The sequence below is a fragment of the Nematostella vectensis genome, chromosome 1 (genome assembly GCF_932526225.1).
Source record: "Nematostella vectensis chromosome 1, jaNemVect1.1, whole genome shotgun sequence".
Lineage (NCBI taxonomy): Eukaryota > Metazoa > Cnidaria > Anthozoa > Actiniaria > Edwardsiidae > Nematostella > Nematostella vectensis.
In genome coordinates, this window is record NC_064034.1 from 19,092,129 (window position 1) to 19,115,374 (window position 23,246).

The 23,246-nt window shown below is 44.5% G+C and overlaps 1 protein-coding gene across 1 annotated transcript in view; it reads right to left on the minus strand.

Annotated features, from left to right (window-relative positions):
* The window catches only part of LOC5512324 (RNA 3'-terminal phosphate cyclase), a 35,159-nt gene that overhangs the window by 3,437 nt on the left and 8,476 nt on the right, over positions 1 to 23,246 (minus strand). The window contains exons 4-6 of the mRNA XM_048730274.1: positions 3,437 to 3,560; positions 3,085 to 3,143; positions 2,399 to 2,540 (exon numbers count right to left, since the gene is read on the minus strand). Of these exons, the coding sequence (XP_048586231.1) occupies positions 2,399 to 2,540; positions 3,085 to 3,143; positions 3,437 to 3,560 (325 nt within the window). The remainder of the gene's footprint in view (positions 1 to 2,398; positions 2,541 to 3,084; positions 3,144 to 3,436; positions 3,561 to 23,246) is intronic.

The window sequence follows — 23,246 nt, forward strand, 5'->3', positions numbered from 1 at the left end:
TTTGAATTGTTGTGTAGACTATGCATTTGACTAAGAACTAATATGTTAATGCGGTATTCGCATTCTTGCCCTTAATCTACATGCTTATATTCCCGCAAGAATGATTCCGGAGGATCAGCTAAAACCTGAACATGGAGGCTTGGTACATTCCCCATCAAGGTGTTTACCATTCTAAAAAACCTGTGAAAGGAGTGGTGTTCGGCTGCCGAACCAAGTTCGACAAACTTCTACAAGGACCCTGACCGGTACCGTGAAAAGGTTAGAAAACAGCCTGTTGCATTCATCGGAGATGTAGAAGCTATGTTTTATCAAGTCCACGTCTTTGTACCACACAAAAGCTTCTTGAGATTTTTCTGGTGGCCATACAGTAATCTCACCCAAGACTGTGAATGTACACTGATTTGGTACAGTAATCATCGCCAAGCTGCTCCAACTATTGTTTAAGACGCTGTGCAAATGATTTTGGGTGGTAGATGAGAGATCACCGGACGTCCTAAAGAAAAACCTCTTCTTTCATGTGAATTCCATGTGAATGAATGCCTGAGGTAGGATACGCAGAACAAGAGACGATAGCTCGGATCCGCGACGTAGGAAACTCTGTGTGCCAGAGAAGGATTTCGGGTTACAAAGTTCACTTGCAACAGAAGGGGTGTTTTAGAGACCATACCGAAAGAAGAGCGAGCAAAGGAAGTCAAGTCATTGGACCACGGATACCTTACCAGTTGAAAAGGCTCTTAGCGTATATTGGTCAGTAGAAAACGACAAGCTTGGGTTTTGCATCACCCTAAAAGACAAACCGTTGACACGACGAGCCATCCTGTCTACATTGAGCTCCGTCTACGACCCGCTGGGTATTGCCGCACCAGTCCTCCTTCCGGGTAAGAAGATCTAGCAAGAACTTTGTAAAGAGAACCTTGGATGGGACGATGAAGTGTCTGATGTCTATCGTGTTCGCTGGGAGAGGTGGAGGCTCAACCTAAGGTTACTGAAAGAAGTTTTCAATTGATCGTTACCTCAAGCCGCAAAACTTTGGACGGGTAGTGGTACGAGAGATCAATAATTTCTCAGACGTAGGTTCGCCTGGTTAAGGATAAGTATCAAACCTTGGGCAAATCAATGACAAAGGAGACATTGTGCATTTCTGATCGGCAAAAAAAGATGAGTACCCATCAAGATCGTCACCATTCCCCGTTTAGACCTAACAGCAGCCGTCACATGGGATTGGATCACAGTTGACCAAAGATCTTCAAGCCCCTGTCCACAAGGTACATCACTGGACGTACAGGCGTCGAGGAAAGGCGTGTTTCTATCTTCGTGAGCAATAAAGTGAGACTATCAGAGATCACAGCGAAGCCAATCATTGAATATACGTTAGCAGCAAAAACAACCCTGCAGATATCGCCTCTCGTGGACTCGACGCAGAGCGTTTTTTTCACATCAAGCAACTGAATCAAGGGACCATAATTCTTACAGACAAGCGTCTGTCTGGCCTGATAACCCACTAAAAAAAGCTGACAATGAAGATGAGTCACCACTGACAGCGATCTACGTAAATGTGCAAGCACCGACAGCTGAATGCAAGAGAGATATGATTCGACGCTTCGAAAAGATAGCTAACTGGTACAAACTGAAAGCCGCCATCGCAAGGATTAAAGATCTGCCTCCAAACCACACAAGAGCAGAGAGGAATTCTTAATCCCAGTTACTGCCGCGTAACAGCGACAACGATACGGTTATTCGTACAGTAAACAATAAACGTTACATAACTTATCTCTAGTTTTTATTAGCATAGAGAATGTGAATTACAGAAACTAGTTGATAGTTTCTGTAATTCACATTCGCCCTTTTGTACTAGTCATCTGATACGGTTCACCGGCTACCGTTCACGAGAACGTTTACAGTACACCGCTTTAAGGTTTCACATTGTTTCTATTAGTTTCAGTCTATTTATTTCGTTAATGCTGTAATGTTAATACTGTCACCCGCTTCTAAAAGCGTACCATGGGATTTTTGAACCGCGCTATTTTTAGCCAAAATATAAAGCGGGTAGGGAAAAATGTGGAACTACCTATAACCGCTCCTGATTTAAAGGTTTTAAAGGCTTTAATATCTCCTGCAACCTTGATTTAACAACAAAAAATATTCTGACAAATAAGTAAACATTTACCGTGCAATTTCCTCGAGGTAAAGGTAGTTTAAAACATTTCAGTCACTTGCCTTAATTAGCCGAAGTCACTTGCCTTAATTAGCCGAAGTCACTTGCCTTAATTAGCCGAAGTCACTTGCCTTAATTAGCCGGAGTCACTTGCCTTAATTAGCCGAAGACACTCTGTATTAAGCGGATGCGTAAAATGACGGCGTGATTGGCCTTCTTTAATAATCACACAGTTCAACTCACCTTATACGGTATAACTCCTGCTACCCACGCCTTTCCAGTGAATCTTAGAAGAGAGCCAAACTCTACAAGCTGCACGGGTTTTAGAGACTTGACAACATCAACATTGACAAGCACTTCACCGCCACCCTTAGGGAAATAGCCCCTAGAAAAGGAGAAAGTCAACAATTTCGATATCGACATCCTCAGCCGCTTCAATGCTAATGTTTACATCTGAAATAATGTGAGTTTTGGGAAACTTGCTCCAATTCACGAATTCATTTGATTTTTATTAGTACATAATAGCTACTGAACTATTTTTTTAAATCAGATGGTGAAGATGGATGGATTATTTGCGTGATTATGTTCGATGCCAAAACCACTTCTCAAATCACAATTTTTGTGATTTTGAGGCGATCGCAAGGATTCATATGGACTGCATTCCAGAAATTATTTATCGTCTTCAATTTACTCCTACACCCTCTTTTCAAGGCTTTCTGCAGCCTGCGAATTAGTTGCTGCTTTCTCTTTTAGTGCTGTTAAAATATTCGGTGTATATAACTGTGCAAGCCTAACATCCCTGTATTTTCGAAAAATCAAACTTCACACCTAGCTTTTGAAGCATAACATTCATACCCCTGTACCTTCGAATAATGGTGCAATCAAACTTCACACCTAGCTTTTGAAGCATAACATTCATACCCCTGTACCTTCGAATAATGGTGCAATCAAACTTCACACCTAGCTTTTCAGCGGCTGGCTTGAACACCTTCATGGATCATAACACATAAAAACAATAAAAATTGAGTACAATTTGAAACGTTAAACAAAGCTGTACGAAGCAGTTTACTAATATAAACATAAAAAGGTCATGTCTTGTTAATCACGAGGAACATACTATGGAATTGTAAAAATCTAAAATCAAGAATACATCGCTTTGTTGTAAGGACCTTTTTGCACGATGCAGCCCACTACATTGGTCCCCTTCGCTAAGTGCCTGCATTAATTTTGGAAATCAGGGTTTCTATTCCTACTGTGCTATGATTTGCGTATAAGCAATACCTGAGTCATATAATCAATAGGTGGAGCCATTTCTGCATCAGTGCCTCCCTTCAAAATCAGTTGTGATGCAGATGGAGCATAGAGGAGGCAAGGCAAAGCAACTTGCATCAGAAGGCATATACTCCTAGAAAACAGAAAATTGCTATCAAAGTTATCCCTTATCAAACTTGAGTTTCAGTTTTTATATTAATTTGTAAGAAACTATCTGTTAACCAGATCTCTGCAAGAAACATTTTTTCAAAGGGAATGCTACCTTAAAAATACCTTACAGTTGATTAGAAGAAATGTTCTGAAGATGAAAAACTTAACTGAAGAAACGCCATTATACGCTAGATAAGGATTTAAAAGAAACAGAGACTAACAATGTTGAGCTCCCCTCTAGAGAGGAGACAATTAACTTATAAGTTATCTATGAAACGGTTTTCAGTAAAACTTTCGTTTATCAAACTATTTTGTTAAACTACTGTTATTCAAAGTTTTGAAGGGGAATTCTGAACAATCTACCAAGACTGTGTAACTTTTGTTGAGTGAAGATCCGTCCTAGTACAGAATTTAAAGTCAAACGTTCAATAGAAGGCAACACATGAAGATGCACGAGGTTTTCGGCCCGGAAGGGGAAGTGGAGCAACACAACAACGTTCATTCAGAAACCATCAACAAGAAGAAGAGGGAAGCACACCAAAGTGATTTACCGTCGAGTTCAAGAAGCAATCCCTTTACTTCCTAGATTCTCTAAAAAAAATCGAAGAATAGATGGCAAAAGGTTGCTGATACCAAGAATGCACAAGTCACTTGTATTGAAACTATCCGAAAACAAACAAATGCAAGCAGTGCGAGAGCTGCAAGACGGAGAAGCCAGATGGTAAAGTATCCCTTGACTTGGTTTCTGAGTATTTCATCAGCCTCATATCAGACATATCTTTTATGGCGACCCGACGTATCTGATATTGCTGTCACCCCGCTTGATATCCACATAAAGCTTTTTGGTACCGAGGAAGAAGCTTATATATCCTGTGGCAAGACTGGTGGCCCCGATAACATCAAAAAAATCTTTTAAAAAGAGCTAGCTCCTGTCATCTGCGACGCATCTACATCGCTTCTTTCCGCCACACTTTTCAAATCGTCTACATCGCTTCTGTCCCAACACTTCTGAAAACGTTCGCGGTTTGTCACTTTTACCATAGAAAGAGTAATGTCGAATATATAAGTTTGATATAAATCACTTGCCGTTTACGGTAAATCAACATCACATGGTCTCGTATACATCTTACATCTCGCTGTCAAGGCCTAGTTACAGAGGTCATAGCAGCGTTAGACTATTTTCTGCGGATTTCCGAAAGTGTTCGATTTGATAGACCATCTTGCTCTAACTGGTTTCAATTTCCATCGTGCGCTTTTGAGATGGATAGCACCTTGTCTCGGTAGGCCTGAAGCTTTGTGCACGCGTTGAATGCTATGGGGAAATCCATAAGGGACCTAATTAGGTGCAATATTGTTCGCGGTAATGGTTAAGTGCAAAGTATGTAGACAACGTAGTCGTGTTAGAGATCCCAAAGACACGAGAATAAACCCTGTAACTCGATTGGCTTTCTATGCCATATTAACTACGTGGAGCGCACCATCCATACAGACAGTGCATGCCAATCGCAGACTGTACGCTTTAAGACTATTGAGGAAATGTGGTGCTTTTTTAAAAGATATGGTCGCTATATAGTGATCTCTAGTAAGATGTGTACTGGAATATGCCTCAATTGTATATGCAAATATGTCTGGAATTCTATCAGATTCAATAGAACATGTCCAAAAGTGTGCTACCGGGAATGTGTTATGGTTACACACTACACAGGCGAGCCTGTCGATACTCGACGCCCACAGATCGGCTGCGTGCAAGAAGTTTACGTACGGGCTCGACTCGAGAAACCTGCTCTACCAGGTCGCCACATGGTCATGCTTTGAGGTCCGTCCTTTCATCACGTATCCAATAAATATTATTATTATTATTTTAATATAATTATATTTATTTTATGTTGCTTGTAATTCAGAGCCTATATTACTTGGAATGGCTTGAATAAACTACATATTATTATTTGAAATTTAAGCGAGCAGGATCTCCAAGTTGTGGATCAAGACAATGATGGAGACAGGAGATATTTTACGAGAAAGAGGAAGGAATCAAATTCATAGGGCGCAACAACATTTCCCTTAGAAGAATAGGGCAAACTATGAAGCAGCATTCAGCTAATGGCGATAGAGAAATCATTTAGAGGGAAGTTAGAGAAGTTTCCAGTCTCAGCCATCTTCTACCTTAGGCAAAAGACAAGCCACTTTGCAGCAGCTGTGCATTTGGGCAGAGGGGGAGCAATATGACAAGCCCGAAATAGTCTTCAGGGGGGAAAGGGAACATCACAAATAAGGAGTAAGAGAAGTATTACAACTTGGTTAAAAACAATGCGATTAAACCCCCGTGTGTTGGCCACGCCACCACTTCCCGTAGCAACTTGTTATCGTATACGAACAACGTACAGAAGTGGCCGTACCTTCAAGGAATCAACTTAACATTTTCTAATGTTAAGTTGAAACCTAGGCAGTTACTATCAAGAGGCAGATTTCACCTAACGAAATTCATGTCTAGCCCCGGAAGAGTTTTGCAAGCTATATCGGAATCAGAACTAAGAACTCAGAGCTTGAAGTACGCTGAGAAGATGTCTGAGCACCTGACCAAATGTGACAATTTAATATTTGATTAAGCGAGAGGGCGTGTGTACATAGAACCACGATTTGTAATTGAAGAAAGTGAACACTTTTATACCCTTTTATACTTTTGTATAATCAATTAAATATAACATAAATCACCACACGGCTAAGATAATTTATTGGTGTCTCCCGTGCCAAGACCAGGATAAGTAAAAAACCCAGGATATGAACCAAGACACAAACAACATTTTTTTTTTTTTGCAAATAGGCATAGCAGAACAGACCGAGATGCGTTCAGATTTTTGCACAAAGACAATGATCTCGAAAAACACTTTCGTTACACTAGAGTGCCATTCGGGGCCGAAGCCATTTCCCCAGCTTTCGCCCCCCCCCCCCCCCCCCCCAACTGTATCGGAATTCGATTTTATAATTCTTAATTTTGACTTGAGCTAGAGGGGTAAAACGAAATCGGGTTTCGCCTTGAATTTAGGCCAGTAAGATTTTCTTGGATAGTAACCAATGAGAAATTAGCTTCACGCACTTGAGTACTTTTTCATATATTATATTTATTGTATTTGAACTGTACTCACACCATGGGTATTGGAATGACTTTTTGGATTGAAAGAATAATATGGTTATTGACTGCATGATCGCACAAAGGTATTTACAAGTACTTTGATATCTCTACATGATAACGATGTGTGAATCCAGACATAAATTTGCCCACTGTCCTGCTCCCGTTTTTTGCGCTCGCCCTCAGGATCCGCGCTGCTCAAAATTCAAGATGGCGCCCGGTTACCGAAACGGGAGGGTTTTCCGCGATAAAACACTGAGTACCGCCTGCTAGCAGGCTAACCATAGCGTGATCTCACCATGACATGTTCTAGCGTGACGTGTCTCCCCTCCATAAAGGAGCCAACAAGGAGCCGTACGTGGCGTCCGTCTTCGTGGCCGTCATCTCCATGCCGCTATCGAATACGCCTATTTCAAGCTCGCCATGAGCCACGATCTCAAGCAGAAACAAAAGCTACTCGACGCCGTGCGCCCATGTAGGAGGATTTTCGTTCCTATCTGATTTTGTTCCGGCAGGAACAAAAGTCATAGAAAAACAGTTCTGGCCGGAACAAATCATCCGAATTTTCGAGATTTTGTGCCCGGGAATTCAGTTCGGCACCCGGGATTTTAGTTCGTACTCTCCACCAAACCCTGACCAAACTGACCTCCAAACTTGTAAACAATAATACTTAGGGTGCGACACGACCCGTCAATCAAAATAATAACTTAAACTCAACTCAACGCATAACTCGCTGATAAGTCTATCTCAAGAGTCTAACGAACGAAACCGATTAATCAATTGTAAGGAAAAGACAGAGAAATCTAGTCACAACAACTAGCCGTCTACACCAGTTAGACCCCTTCATGGCTAATGATGGTCTCGTGCATACAATGGCAAAGAATTGAAAAGGCTATCCTAAAACAATGAAAGTAGAAAAGCAATAGACAATAGAATAGAGCAATAGAAGAGTAGAGAGAGAGAGAGAGAGAGAGAGAGAGAGAGAGAGAGAGAGAGAGAGAGAGAGAGAGAGAGAGAGAGAGAGAGAGAGCATGAGACGGTCAAGACATGGTGTGTGCCCATGCTCAACAGTGGAAGGAAAATCTGCAATTCTGTCATCGATTGAAATGGAAGATGACTGTTAAAGTGTCAAGGTGATTAGTCAGTGGCAGGGATAACAAAAAAATGTTGACAGACAAAATAGCTATTAGAGCTGATCGTTTTTATTGGCACCAACAAGTCCACTTAAATACATGAGATGGTGAGGTTTTTTTCTCTTCCACATGATCGATATTGCTATTGTGAATAGTCACCTCCTATTTCAATATCATCGATCTGGACATCCCGTTACTGAGTTAAAGCAGGAGGTTGTCTGTCAGATAGTTGGACTGGGCAAGTAAAACTTGCCCAGTCCAACTAGTGCACAAACTCCAAAAGAAACAACCTGGTTTGTATGAAACTGTTCATATACCCACCTATGGCAACATCAAGAAGAACTGCAATATATCCTACAAGTACACAACTAGAGGGCTGAAGTTCCACAGTGGGGAAGGGGCCACAGTGTCAAGTGAGTCTACACTGCACAGGTACCAAGAACTTCTTTGTTATCTGGCATGGAAAAACCCTTGTCCATGAGAGGAAATGCTTTTCTTTATATGGATACGAGCTACTTAACTTAGTCATTTACTTCAATGGCAACCAGTTACAGTTTCTTTTAGTGGGATATATCATAACTCTAATATCTAGAACTTGTGTAACAAAAATCAAATTTTAAATAAGTCATTTAAAAAGACTCCCCTTTTATATTACACTGTCAAATCCCAATATGGATTACAACAATACTTCGAAACTTCACTTTTTATAATTATCTATATAATATGCCACTTGAGGTAGATCGAGTTATATCAGCCATAAAATCCATAATATTTTTCATATAAGTTTAAATACATGCATAGAATAATGTATTACGCGCTCCGCTAACCCATTCAAGATGAAATGCAATACTCAAAAAAATGATTTTTCAATAATTTGTCTATAGACTTATATTTGTCTCCGGAATGTGTTTGTTTTTAAAATCGAACAAATATTAAATATTTTATGGATTTTTCCTTATTTTTCTCGGCTTGACCCATAAAACACTACAAAATTTGAACCAAGTATCGCTACCTGCAGCGCGAAAAATAAATAGCGCAGAAACACAACAACACCACAGGAGGCAACCAGGATATATGCTCTCAATATTATTTCAATCTCACCTTAATCCAGTTAAAATAAAATATTTGACAGATTTTCTCAAATATAGCCTCGCATCCATCATTTTGCACGATCGTCAAACCGACAAATTGAGGCCTTAAAAGTCGCATCTGGTACATTGCTCTATCAAAAATGGTCATTTTTCCTGAAAAGATAGTCACTTACTTGCCTAGAATCTGAAATAAAATTTTGGGGATAATAAAATCCGGAGCGCTGAGAGCGCCAAGAAGATACAACACTTCACAGGTATTTGACCTTTCAACTTGGGCTAACTATGACACCAACTGCTGAATTGGCAGAGAAATTTGGCTTTTGCCGACGCTCCCACCTCGAAACAACGCTGAAAACAAATTTGAGGACCAATAAATATGTGTTTTATCACTTGCATTCTTCGTTGTGCGAGATGATTTAAAAAAAACACGTATTTGAGTGATTATTTGAATGGATTATAACTAGTCTTGCGTAATCTTTGTGTCCAAAGAATTCGTAACATAGATCAAAACAACAAGCTAAGTGGTTTTAAATTTTCCTCACCTCAGCTTGGGAAAGTTCTTGATAGGCATCATTTTTTATCAATGCTTGTTCCTCTACAAACGCATAAAAACGGCTTGCGATCTCGGAATGTTTTTCATGGTGCTTCCACGTGACCGGCAGTGCACACAGGAGTCCCAAAGTTTCTCAAACACAATGCAAAAAAAGAGAGAAAACAGAAAGAGCAACTCATCAAAAAATCTGATTCCTTATTTTGGAATAGAATAAAATAAATAATGTCCAACCGTAAGGATTGCTTGAAATTGTAAGCTATCGAAGTTATCGAATGATGGATTTTATTTCAATGCGGAGCGGACAACTATTTTTCCATTTTAACTACACCTACCCCTAAAATGACCGTTTGGGGTCAGTCAACAAAGCGTGCATTCTAAACCCCCCGCACCAGCAAGCGCGACAGTATCGCCACAGAAAGCCCGTCACAAGTTTCTCACAAAATCAAGATTCCGAGCCTCATCAAGCTGTAGGCAGTGATTGATATGGAATCTCATGAAACGGTCAGCATGGAGTGACAGATTCGATCTATACAGAAAAGCAACCAAACTAGGTATGGAAGAGGGAGAATTGCAAGTCAGCTCTCTTGTTTTTGCCATGGAATGCGAAGCGAGCAAAGTGTAAATGGCATTCATTTTTCCCGCCACCGACAAGTGCAATCCTAGACCCAAAGAACAACTATTGCACAGTTGTCGCGTTGAGTCGTATTTCATTCCACAGAGAAACGTTATCCAAAACTCCATTAACTAAACCAGATGTCTGGCGAGTCAATTGAAACTTTCCTTCTCAAAGCCTTCGAGACCTTACAACATACTGCGACTTGAAAGAAAAGGAAGACGAAAACGTGCGAGCCGTCTCATAGTCGGACAGAGGGATAAAGAACTTTCACAAAAACTCCAGATAGATAAGGACGACTACACACTGCAAAAGGAAATATACTATGCTCGCAAGTGCGAGACGATTAAAGGTCCAAACAAAGCAATTTTATCCGTGATTCAGGTCTAATGAAAACCTGGTCCCAATTCCCGTCGTCAGAAAATAGAGAAACCTGCAAAAAGGCTTGCTCAGCAAAGAATGCCGAGTGCAGACAGTGCCAAAAGAGTAAGAGAGTGCAGGAAGTACAAGAAACTCATCCTGTTGAATGTTCCTCAGATGTGGAAAGCAGTCGCTAGTGTCGCGCGATCGTTTTCCAAAAAAATGCGGGCCGTAGCAAAGCTGCAGAAACTGCTAGAAAACAAAAAGTTTATCGAAGCAAAGTGAATGTAAATTACGAAATGAATTACGGAGTAAATTACGTAGGGGATAGAGCTTATCTTCCTAATTTCTGATGGAGTCACATTTCTCGACAGAGCCAGTAATATAGCATTCATCGCTGGAGGAAGTTACCAACGTCAAGCGCTGGGCGGTGGAGAACCGAATGGAGATGAACATGAAAAAGACCTTCGAGATGGTAGTAAAAGGTAAAACTAGGAAGCCTATTCCAGAGTCCATTGAGGGTATAGTTAGAAAGAATGAACTGAAACTGTTAGGGATCACGATCCATGAGGATCCATGTAATTGGGACACTCAATTTGAAAACATGTTATCGAAAGCTAGTTCCCGATCGTATATTCTTAGGGTCTGTAAGTACTATGGATACTCTTCACATGACCTCACGGTGCTTTTTAATAGTCTTACAATGTCACTTTTTACCTACGCAATGGAGGTCTGGGCCTCTGCCCACCATACTAAGTATCTCTCACGTATAGATAAGTTTTGCAAAAGAGCTTTTCGTTATGGTTACACTAGCGAGTACTTTTCCATTGCTGATCTCATCTCTGAGAGAGACAGAAGTCTCTGGGTCAAGATTACTGGGAACAGCAACCACCCACTCCACGATTTACTGCCCCCTCAAAGGAATAGGTGTCTGAGAGCTAAAGGCCATAACTATATGTATAAATGTACAGTAATTCCTAAAATGTTTAGTTATGACAATTGTCTCCAACAATGTAAACAATAGATAAAAAATAAATCTATTCTCTAGAATGGCCTAAATGCTCAATGAGTCTTTCAAAATAACAATGCCTTGGTGTCCCTGATGTCGCCTGTTCAGGATTTCTGGCTGCACCTTTGAAGGGATAACAATGCAGTCACCATATGTAAGTAGTCCATTGCTAACAGGGAAAAGATTTCTAGGTACTGTTTTATATTTTCAGGCACGTCTTGTGAATATTTTTTAAACTACTAACATGCATGCAGCTCTGGCAGGACTGGAACCAAGCAGCTCTGGCAGGCAGGCAGCGAATATCGCAATGCTTCTAACCTAAGACCCAAATGCCTTTCAACACTTAAACCATTTCACCTTTAATGAAGGGGAAGACAAAATCAATTACAAGGATGTCATAACAAAGTTTGACACATGATTAGCCAGAATGAAGAGAGTAATTTTTCCCAAGATATCAATTTTTGAATCACGAGAGAGAGTTGAGTGACAGTCATTTGATGAATCTTCACCCAGCAAGGAGTTCTGGCAAAGGCTTGCGACTTTCCAGAAGCTGACAACATGATTGGAGACTAGATAATATTAGGCCTACGTAGCGGCGCTAAAGGATAGGGAGAAGGGGGTCCGTTGTCGAGAAAAAAAATATCGGAGCTAGCGACTGCCCTCGTGCCTCCTACATGAAGGCTGTCTAATGGTCAGAACAATCTGGGCTCATTTAAAAAAAAAAAACAAAGTTAAACGTATCACGCGCATGCAAAACCCATTGGAGCGCAAATACAACATCCAAGGGGAGGAAATGATGTTCTGTGACTGAGAGAGATCTAGGTGTTTTGGTCTCTAGCTACTTGACCTGGAACTGAGCAAAGCTCAAAGGCAAATCGGCTCCTTGGGTTTATACGTCGCTCATACAAGTACAACCAGTCTGTTCGCTCTACCTGGCCATCTTCCGCTGCCACCTAGGCTATGCATTACAAGTCTGGGATCCAAAGTCCACTGGGCTCATAAAGCACGTGGAGAGCGTCCAACGTCAGGCGACCAGGTTTATATTCCCGCTGGCCTTTCAGTGTGACACCAGCTTTAAGCAAGGCTGCAGTTGACCAATCCACTACCCCTCTCTTACTGGCATGAGGTTCAAGATGTCGTTTTGTCTTAAAAGCCATCAACGAAATTGTATATATTGACGGTGATGGTTTGCGAAACACTAGGAATTGTAATAGGGCCACTGACACTTTGGTATGCCAACACACAAAGAAATGCCGTACAGTAACATATCAACGACCTTTTTATAAACGTGCTACCCATACTTGTGCACACTTGCACTTGAAAGTCCGTGTCTTTTATATTCTGATGTAAACGGATCATTGTTATTGGCTCTGCTGCAGTGGCTCCCCGGCCTTTGTTCGTTTTTTTGTTTGTTGTATTATTTATCTGCTGTTAAGGCGAAGCAAAATAATAAAAAGAATAAAGAACCGTTGCTAATGCTTCTTTCTCGTCAACCAAAACCGGGCAGAGAAAAGCTGCTGGCAATTGTCTTTGTAGCCGAACGTTTCAAACAGTGCATATTTGGCAAGGAATTATAAGGCGGAAATACTCATATGCATGAACACGACCACTTGCAACAAACTACTGAAACGCGGCAATACTGATATCCAGGCCTGTACCCAGAAGTTTTCTTGGGGGGGGGGGGGGGGGGGGGGGAAATCCGAAAAAGTGGACCTTATTTTTCCGGAGGGGGGTGGAGGGATTTCTCTGATACAAATCTGACCACCCGCGAAAAACAACACACACAAAAATGCTTTTTTTATGCCTTTGCAGTTTCTCCACGAGACGTTTATTGTCGGATTTGACTACATACAAGAGTGATCTAGCTTATGCTTTATAGTTTTGTCTTCAAATAGCACGTCTAATGAGAACCGAAAGTCGACATTCGGCGGTTGTGTGTGTGTGTGGGGGGGTGCGTTCGCACCCGCTGCATCCCCCTGCTTACGGGTCTGATATCAATGAAAATAACCACTTGCAACAAACCATTAAAAGGCAGCAATACTCATATGCATGAACATAACCACTTGCAACAAACCATTGAAAGGCGGCAATACTCAGATGCATGAAAATAACCACTTGCAACAAACCATTAAAAGGGGACTTTAAAAGCACACTAGCATACACACATTGGCACCAATCGGGCCAAGACGGGACGCCAGCACAGTCTATTACCCGTGCAGTTCGGCAACCATGGACAGCTGTTTCGTCCTTGTTAGGACTCGTCAGCATGGCATAACCGGTTTGCCTTAGTTAAACTTCATCGGCAAAAAAACTGCAGGGCGACTTCGACTTGAACGAAGTGCTTTAAGCCACAGCTTAGATCCATGTGGGATCTAGAGCTGCGACCGGGCTAGCGTGATGCCAATTGTGCGGATCACGCATGCGACCTTTGCTAGTCTAAAACTCCGTCGGATAGCCAAACTATCCTTGCGAGTATGTATACATAAATGTGGACTTTAAAAGCACACTAGCATACACACATTGACGAGTCCTAATAAGGACGAAACAGCTGTCCATGGTTGCCGAACTGCACGGGTAATAGACTGTGCTAGCGTCCCGTCTTGGCCCAACTGGTGCCAATGTGTGTATGCTAGTGTGCTTCTAAAGTCCACATTTATGTATACATACTCGCAAGGATAGTTTGGCTATCCGACGGAGTTTTAGACTAGCAAAGGTCGCATGCGTGATCCGCACAATTGGCATCACGCTAGCCCGGTTGCAGCTCTAGATCCCACATGGATCTAAGCTGTGGTTTAAAGCACTTCGTTCGAGTCGAAGTCGCCCTGCAGTTTTTTTGCCGATGAAGTTTAACTGAGGCAAATCGGCTATGCCATGCTGACGAGTCCTAATAAGGACGAAACAGCTGTCCATGGTTACCGAACTGCACGGTTAATAGACTGTGCTAGCGTCCCGTCTTGGCCCGACTGGTGCCAATGTGTGTATGCTAGTGTGCTTCTAAAAACCATTAAAAGGCAGCAATGCTCATATGCATGAACATAACCACTTGCAACAAACCATTGAAAGGCGGCAATACTCAGATGCATTAAAACGGCAACTTGCAACAAACCATGAAAAGGCGGCAATACTCATGCTCATTGTAATATCCTAGCGCCCTTGCACACTCATACCGCTGACCAATAAAAGTGAGTTGACATCCAAGATGGCGTCCCCCATGTAGCGTCCGGTTATTTCAGTGGCGACGAGAAGAAAAACAACGGAGAAAACCGCGTGTGAAGACCGGGAAATCAGACAGAAATCAGCAAGAGTCGTGGAAGAAGCCTAGAGAGAAGAAAATAGAGCTCCAGCGGGAGAATTTAGCGAGAAAACCGAAGAAAACGACGAATTCTGTCACGTGTCGGAATGGGAGAGAACGAGCAACCTCACGAAATCAGGGTTTTGACGAGTGGTAAGTCTCTTAGAATCCAACCCTTCAGCATCCCGACGAATCAGTTGGAGATTGGAAGAGCCTGGAAGGAATGGCTTGAAGATTTTGAAGAGGAGGTCGAGTATTTTGAAATCAAAACAACCGAAGATAAAATGAGAGCGATGAAGATTTATGGAGGGCCTGAGATCAAGAAACTAGCAAGAAACTTACAAGAGCCGACGCCAAGCGCGGATGACAACGACTTCACGAGAATGAAGAGGAAACTTAACAACCATTTCCTGCCGAAGAAGAACCACGCAAGATACACGTTCAACAAACAAAAGATGGAAACGAACGAGAGTATTGTCACATATGCAGCCAGAATGAGATACCAAGCCAAGGAGCGCCAGTACCGGTCAGCGGTACTTAGTTATGTTACGTTCACCAAATGCTGCCTCCTCTCCGCCATCTTGTTTTTGCTGTGTTACGATACTGGCTTTGGTTCTCTGTTGATTAAAGCGTTTCCAAGTTGTGTCCTAGTTTGTGGTCTTATTCAACTGGCGTGGTGGCAGCTGGATTTCGTCCCTTCGTCTCTTTCGCCAAAAAAATCACAGAATAGTACAGCAAACGCCGCTGTGACAGCACAACTTATTTACCGAAGAAATGGCTGCTACTCACAGAGCACCAAAACAATGGAGCCTATCTAAAACCGAAACTATCACCAGTTTTGAAAACTGGAAGCAAAACCTGATGTATACGCTGTCTCTCGATACAAATTTCTCAACTTATCTTGCCGATGGAGCTACATGGAAAAAGAAAACAAAGACCGAACCTCTCCGTGGCTATACCGATGATGATGAAACCGTTCAGCAATCAAAACGCCTCACTGCCCAACAGAAGGTGAACTTTTTAGAACTTATGCTAGGACAAATCGCAAACTACTGTCCTATTATTTCGAGAAACACTTTAGTTAAGAACTCTACATCTCTAGAGTTTATCTGGCAGGCGATCCGACAACATTTTGGATTTCAAGTAACTGGTGCACACTTCATAGATTTCGTCGACATCCATCTAGAGCCCGACGAGCGCCCGGAAGACCTGTTTCAAAGACTTATGGCTTTCGCCGAGGATTCCCTCCTCAAACCCAATAACCTAACTCACCATGGCGAACAAGTAACAGAAGAAGAGGAACTTTCCCCAACACTAGAAAACCTCATAGTGTTGACTTGGCTGAGGCTTATTCACCCATCACTACCTCGCCTTGTTAAGCAACGGTACGGGACAGAGCTACGTTCTAGGACTCTCGCATCGATCAAACCAGAAATCTCTCAGGCATTGAGCTCCCTGCTAGAGGAAATTCGCACGTCCGATGATGCAAAGATCCTTCGCTCAGCCGTCAGCAACACTTATCAGTGGAAACCTGCCACAAGCCACAACAATCAGTGGAAACCGGCACCAAATAGCAAGACCACATCAAGAAAGCCCCGCTCCTCGAAGGTATGCCCACTCTGCAGTCAGGCTAATCGGTCGGATACTCATCACTTCCTAAGCGAATGCAAATTTCTCCCAGATAGCGATCGGCGCTATATGATTAAAGCAAGACAAATCGCTGACATCTTCGACGACAATGACTCTGAGTTAGAGACACACGCCCAAATGCCCTCGACTGAGTCCATCGACCCCCCTGCACACACTGCCCATGACGCGGTCGTCCTCAGAATACAGACCCGCCAGTCACCATATCTAGACGTCTTCTACAATCACCATACCGTACGAATGACCGTCGACAGCGGTGCCACAGGCAACATGATAAGACTCTCCACCGCGACACGCCTCGGTTGCAATATTACAACCAGCTCTCAGTCCGTAAGCCAGGCCGACGGCTCATCCCAGTTACGTGTTGTTGGTGAAACGCGCCTTTCTTTCACCCGGGCAGATAAGTCTTTCTCATTTGAAGGTCTCGTTGTGGAAAACCTAGACGTAGAAGTGTTAGCCGGCACGCCCTTTATGGAGAAAAATGACATTGCGGTCCGACCTGCAAAAGGGCAGATTATCCTTGGAGACAACACCATCTACACTTATGGAGCCCACCACTCCACCCTCACCTCGACCACGGCACGCCTTGTAACCGTCCTCCGTGCACCACCACGCAACGCAACAGTCTGGCCAGGCGAGTTTCTTGAAATCACACTACCGGACGACACACCCACTGATGCCGAGTATGCACTTGAACCTCGTACCGACGCGCCGAGCGCTCGTAGAGTAAAACCATCTGCTGTCTGGCCTCCCCCTGGCATCGTTACCAGCATAGCCGGAAGAATACGTATTCCCAACCTTACATCGGAGCCACGCTCACTCAAACGTAACGAGCACTTCTGTCAAGTCCGCCAACTTTTCGAACCATCGAACGTCACAACGACCAGCCCAGCCCGTGCGTTCCCTTCTACAGACACCCTTCATTCAGCAAACGTTTCTCTAGATCCTGACAGTTTGCTACCATCAGATATCAAAGCCAAGTTCAAAGCCCTCCACCATGAATACGACCAGGTGTTTGACGCTAATATCGAAGGCTACAACGGCCACGTAGGCCCCTTCGAAGCCAGAGTCAACATGGGGCCTGTTGAACCCCCCCAACGGAAAGGGCGCCTTCCCCAATATGCACGTGAAAAACTTCTCGAGTTACAAGATAAATTTGATGAACTGGAGAATCAGGGGGTCTTTAAACGCCCAGAAGACGTAGGCATCTCCGTGGAATATCTAAATCCATCATTTCTAGTCCGCAAGCCGAATGGAGGTTCACGCCTTGTAACAGCCTTTGCTGATGTTGGAAGATACAGCAAACCTCAACCGTCGTTAATGCCAAACGTCGATTCAACATTACGCCAAATCGCCCAATGGAATCACCTCATTGCGACTGACCTAACCAGTGCATTTTATCAGATCCCTCTGTCAAGAGACTCTCTGAAATACTGCGGAGTCGCAACTCCCTTTCGCGGCGTCAGAGTTTACACCCGTTGTGCAATGGGTATGCCTGGTTCTGAAACTGCGTTAGAAGAACTAATGTGCCGCGTCCTTGGAGATCTTCTTGCTGAAGGCGTTGTTGTCAAGCTTGCCGATGATCTCTACTGTGGAGGAAACACCCCACATGAACTCTTCAGCAACTGGAAAAGAACCCTCCAGGCTCTTCACGAATGCAATCTTCGCTTGTCTGCCTCCAAAACAATCATCAACCCCAAGACCACTACTATTCTTGGATGGATCTGGAGTGCAGGCACCTTGAAGGCTAGCCCCCACCGAGTTGCTACGCTAGCCCAATGTCCAACCCCAACTACCGTTGGTCGCATGCGTTCTTTTATTGGCGCATACAAGGTACTTTCACGAGTTGTACCACAGTGCTCCACATTTCTATCACCCCTCGACGAAATTGTCGCTGGCCGGGAGTCACGAGATACTATTGAGTGGACTGACAATCTACATACGGCTTTCTATAATGCCCAGAAGGCCCTCTCTTCCACCCGCGTCATCACCCTGCCAAGACCTGAGGATTTCCTATGGATTGTCACGGATGGCGCCCTGCGTGACCCAGGAATCGGCGCCACACTTTACATCACACGTAACGGCAACCTACACCTCGCTGGGTTCTACAGCGCCAAGCTAAAAGGTTCACAGTCGTCTTGGTTGCCCTGCAAAGTTGAGGCACTGTCTATAGCCTCTGCTACCAGACATTTCAGCCCCTACTTAATACAATCTCATCACCGAGCGTCCATCTTGACTGACAGCAAACCCTGCGTACAGGCGTACGAGAAATTATGCCGCGGCGAGTTTTCCGCAAGCCCACGAATTTCGACCTTCCTCTCTGCAGTCAGTCAGTACCAAGCCACAGTCAGACACGTATCAGGGTCCTCCATTCTCCCCTCAGATTTCGCAAGTCGAAACGCTCCACCGTGCGAAGATGAAGCCTGTCAGATCTGTTCCTTTGTCAAACAGCTCGGGGACTCTGTTGTCAGGCGCTCATCAATTCAGGACGTCATTGATGGCAACGAGCGGCTCCCTTTCACTAGCCGATTAGCTTGGCTCGCGATTCAGTCCGAGTGTCCTGACTTACGTCGAACTCACTCCCACCTCAAACAGGGCACCCGACCTTCGAAAAAGGTAACAAACATCAAAGACGTCAAACGATATCTTGGTGTCGCCACCATCGCCAAGGATGGCTTACTCGTCGTAAAACGTGAAACACCCTTATCGCCCAGCCGTGAGTGCATCATTGTTCCACGTCGCGTTCTTGACGGCGTACTCACAGCTCTACATATTCAGCTATGTCACCCGTCAACTCACCAACTCAAGATGGCCACCAAGCGCTATCTGTTCGCCCTTGATCTTGAGAAGGCCATCGTTCGCGTGTCTCAAGCTTGCCACCATTGCGCTTCTCTCCGTACAAGCAGCAAAGCACGTATAGAACAGTCGTCTTGCGACCCGCCCGACACCATTGGAGTTTCTTTCGCAGCAGACGTCATACGTCGGTCACGCCAGTTTATCCTGATTGTACGAGAGTGCGTGACTTCGTACACCACCAGCTTACTGTTAACCAATGAGCAACACTCTACCCTTCGCGATGCTCTCATTCGTCTTTGCGTGCAGATGCGTCCCCTCGACGGTCCCGTCGCCGTCATTCGCACTGACCCAGCCCCAGGATTTCAAGCGCTAAAGGAAGACAAGCTCCTGCAACACCATCGATTAGTCCTCGAAATTGGACGCGCAAAGAACGTCAATAAGAACCCGGTAGCTGAAAAGGCAGTACAAGAGTTAGAACGTGAGATCCTACAGCTTGACCCACTAGGGGGCCCTGTCTCTGAAGTAGCACTTGCAGTCGCTACAGCTAATCTCAACGCCCGCATCCGATTACGTGGTCTGTCTGCGAGGGAAATGTGGACTCAGCGTGACCAGTTTTCCAACAGTCAACTCCCCTTCCAAGTCCAAACCCTCATAGAGAAACAGCACGACCAGCGGAATTCTAACCACGCGTACAGCGAGAAATCTAAAGCGCCCACCGCAGACTTTCGCCCATCCACAGCAATCACTGTTGGCGACCTCATTTACCTGCATCCCGACAGGAACAAGACCCGAGGGCGAGATAGATATCTCGTCGTAGACACTGAAGGAGGCTTCTGTAATATCAGAAAGTTTATTGGCTCGCAGTTACGTTCTACGTCATACAGAGTAAAAAAAACAGATTGCTACAAGGTTCCATCTGAAGTACCGGACAAGACACCGACTGCAGCCTATGACTGTGACTCTTCCGCAGATGAAGATGACACTCCGGCCACCAAGAGGCTTCCGCCCCCAGCCCCACCAGATATACCGACAGCGATAACTGATCCACCTTCCCGGGATGTACCACCCCAAAGTGATGCCGACGCCTCTGAGACGAGAGCTATGGACTCCAGTCACTGTCCCTCCAATCTTCAAGATGATGACACATCCCCACCTAGGAGGTCTACCCGCGAGCGTCACCTTCCCTTACGTTATAGAGATGACGACTTTATCACTGACTTTAAATAGGGCTTAATGTATAAACTATGCTAGCAATTAGGCTTACTGTTATAGTCCTATCCTTTAATCAGTCCATCGTATTTACATTGTACGCCGTGAAAGACATTAGTTGTGTGATTTCTCTACAGTAGATAGTATAAGAGAGAAAGAAAGGAAGTCACGCCAGTACCGGTCAGCGGTACTTAGTTATGTTACGTTCACCAAATGCTGCCTCCTCTCCGCCATCTTGTTTTTGCTGTGTTACGATACTGGCTTTGGTTCTCTGTTGATTAAAGCGTTTCCAAGTTGTGTCCTAGTTTGTGGTCTTATTCAACTGGCGGAGTGCGAGTTCGGTACTCAAGAAGATGAGAGGATTCTAGAGCACCTCATCCAGACGATCTCAGATGGAGATTTAGTCAAGAGAGCCATAGAGAATAGATGGAATTTGACTGAATTCATAGAAAATGCTGGCCAGAAGGAGGAGATTAATAAGCAGGTGAATGAAATGAAAGAAGATTTCAAAGTGGCCAAGATCCAAACACAAAAGAAGCCCCAAGCCAAGAAACCCCCATCACAACAAAGAAGTGAAGAGGCGAGAAAGAAGGACAGGCACAAGTGTGACTATTGTGGGAAGACTGGTGCACACAAGCCGGGGAAAGACTGCCAAGCCTATGGGAAACAATGCCTAAAATGCGGCAAGTACAACCACTTCGCAGTTTGTTGCAAGTCAGAAGGTGGAACAGAAGACAAGCATAGAAGAAGATTCAAACGTATCCATCAAGTCAGTCATGAACCAGAGCACGAAGATTCCAGCAGTGGGTCTGATGGTGGGTACCTGGAGTTAACTTCCAAGCACCTATCCCATGTGAAGATAGTGACATCAGGCAAGCCCAAGGGTACAGTTTTGGTTAGACTTGGGGACGTGGATGCGCAGGTCGAACCAGACAGCGGGGCCAGCGTCAACGTAATGGACGAATACCAGTACAAGGCACTTTCCCACCGCTCTGACGAGATTGGAGATCTGACAGACTGCAGAGAAAAGCTAAAGACCATCCAGACAAGCCTTCAGGTGAAAGGAGAGTTTGAAGTAACCATACGAAACAAAAACCGAGGTGTAAAGACTCGCTTAGTGGTGATAAGGGGAAGAATGGATTCGCCGGCACTCATAGGAAAGGAGACATTAAACGAGCTTGGAATGCTGAAGATCGATCCAAAAGGGTGTATCAAAAAACCCAATGATCTAAGAATCAAAACGGTAAAGCAAACAACGAAGAGTGAAGAAATTGCCAAGCAATTCGAGAAGGTCTTTGACGGCATTGGCTGCTTCCAGGACAAGACAGGCGAGCCGATTGAGTTCAAGCTGGAGATGGACCCAGAAGCAACTCCAGTGGCACAGCGACCAATGTTGCCTACTACCTGCAACAACCCCTTAAGAAATGGCTCGATCAGGGAGTTGAACAAGGCATATTTGAACCGGTGCCAGAGGGAGAACCCATCACCTGGTGTTCGCCATTAGTCGTTCAGCCCAAACCGAAGTACACAAAGACAAACAAGGAAAGGCTAGAACCACAGATGATCAGAGCAAGCATAGACATGAGGGTACCAAACTTATCAATGAATAGAAGCCGCTGCATTCAAGCCCCGATAGTGGAAGATTTCACCCATAAGCTCCGTGACTGCAAGATATTCTCCAAGCTAGATCTACGGCAAGGATACCACCAGCTGACTCTGGACGAAGAGACCAGGAAGGTAGCGACATTCAGCACGCCATGGGGAAACTTCAGACCCCGAAGACTTGTCTTTGGCGCCAAGTCCTCACAAGATGTATTTGACGAAGCAATGTTCAAGGTATTCGGAGACATCCCCAACTGCATCAATCAGCGAGACGATATCCTGATCGGAGGCAGAGATGACGCAGAACACGCTGAGACGCTGAGAACAGTCCTCCAGAGAGCAAAGGATAACGGGATAACATTCAACGGGGAGAAGTGCGAATTTGAGAAGCAAGAGATTGAGTTCTTTGGACATGTTTTCACCAACAAAGGGCTCAGACCAGCGCCGGACTAGGTGAGAGCAGTAAAGAAGAGCGAGAGACCTGATGACAAGGAGGCGGCGAGAAGCTTTCTCGGAATGGCGGGGTATCTTGACAACTTCATCAGCGCCTACGCCACCATAGCCGCACCACTATTCGAGCTAACGAGAAAAGAAACAAAGTTCCACTGGGGAGAACGAGAAGAGAAAGCGTTTCAGGAGATCAAGGAGAGCATCTCAAGGGAGACAACAATGGTACACTTCAACCCCAGACGCCACATCATACTCCGCACGGAGGCAAGCTACCACCAAGGACTTTCCGCTGCGCTGTATCAGCAGACAGACAAAGGAATGCAACCTGTACACTTCATCAGCCGCACGATGACCGACACCGAGAAGAGATACAGCCAGACAGAGAAGGATGCACTAGCGATCAAGTGGGCCAAAGAGAGGCTGAGAATCTATCTGCTAGGTGCACCAAGATTCAGAATCGTGACCGCACACAAACCCCTACTACCCATGTTCAACAAGGCGACTGCGAAGATGCCCCCACGAATAGAGAAATGGGTGATGGAAATGCAAGACGTCGACTTCCAGCTGATCTACGAGCCAGGGAAGGACGAGCAAGATCCACTAGATTACCTTTCCAGGCACCCCCTCCCGGAGACTGGGGACGACAGCACAGAGAAGATCATCAAGTGGACCGTCGATGCTGACCACGCAGTTGTCCTTAAGAGAATCAGGGAGGAGACACTGAAAGACAAGACGTCGCAGAAGTTGGCAGAGAGAATAGCAAGATGTGAATGGGAGAAGTTCAGAA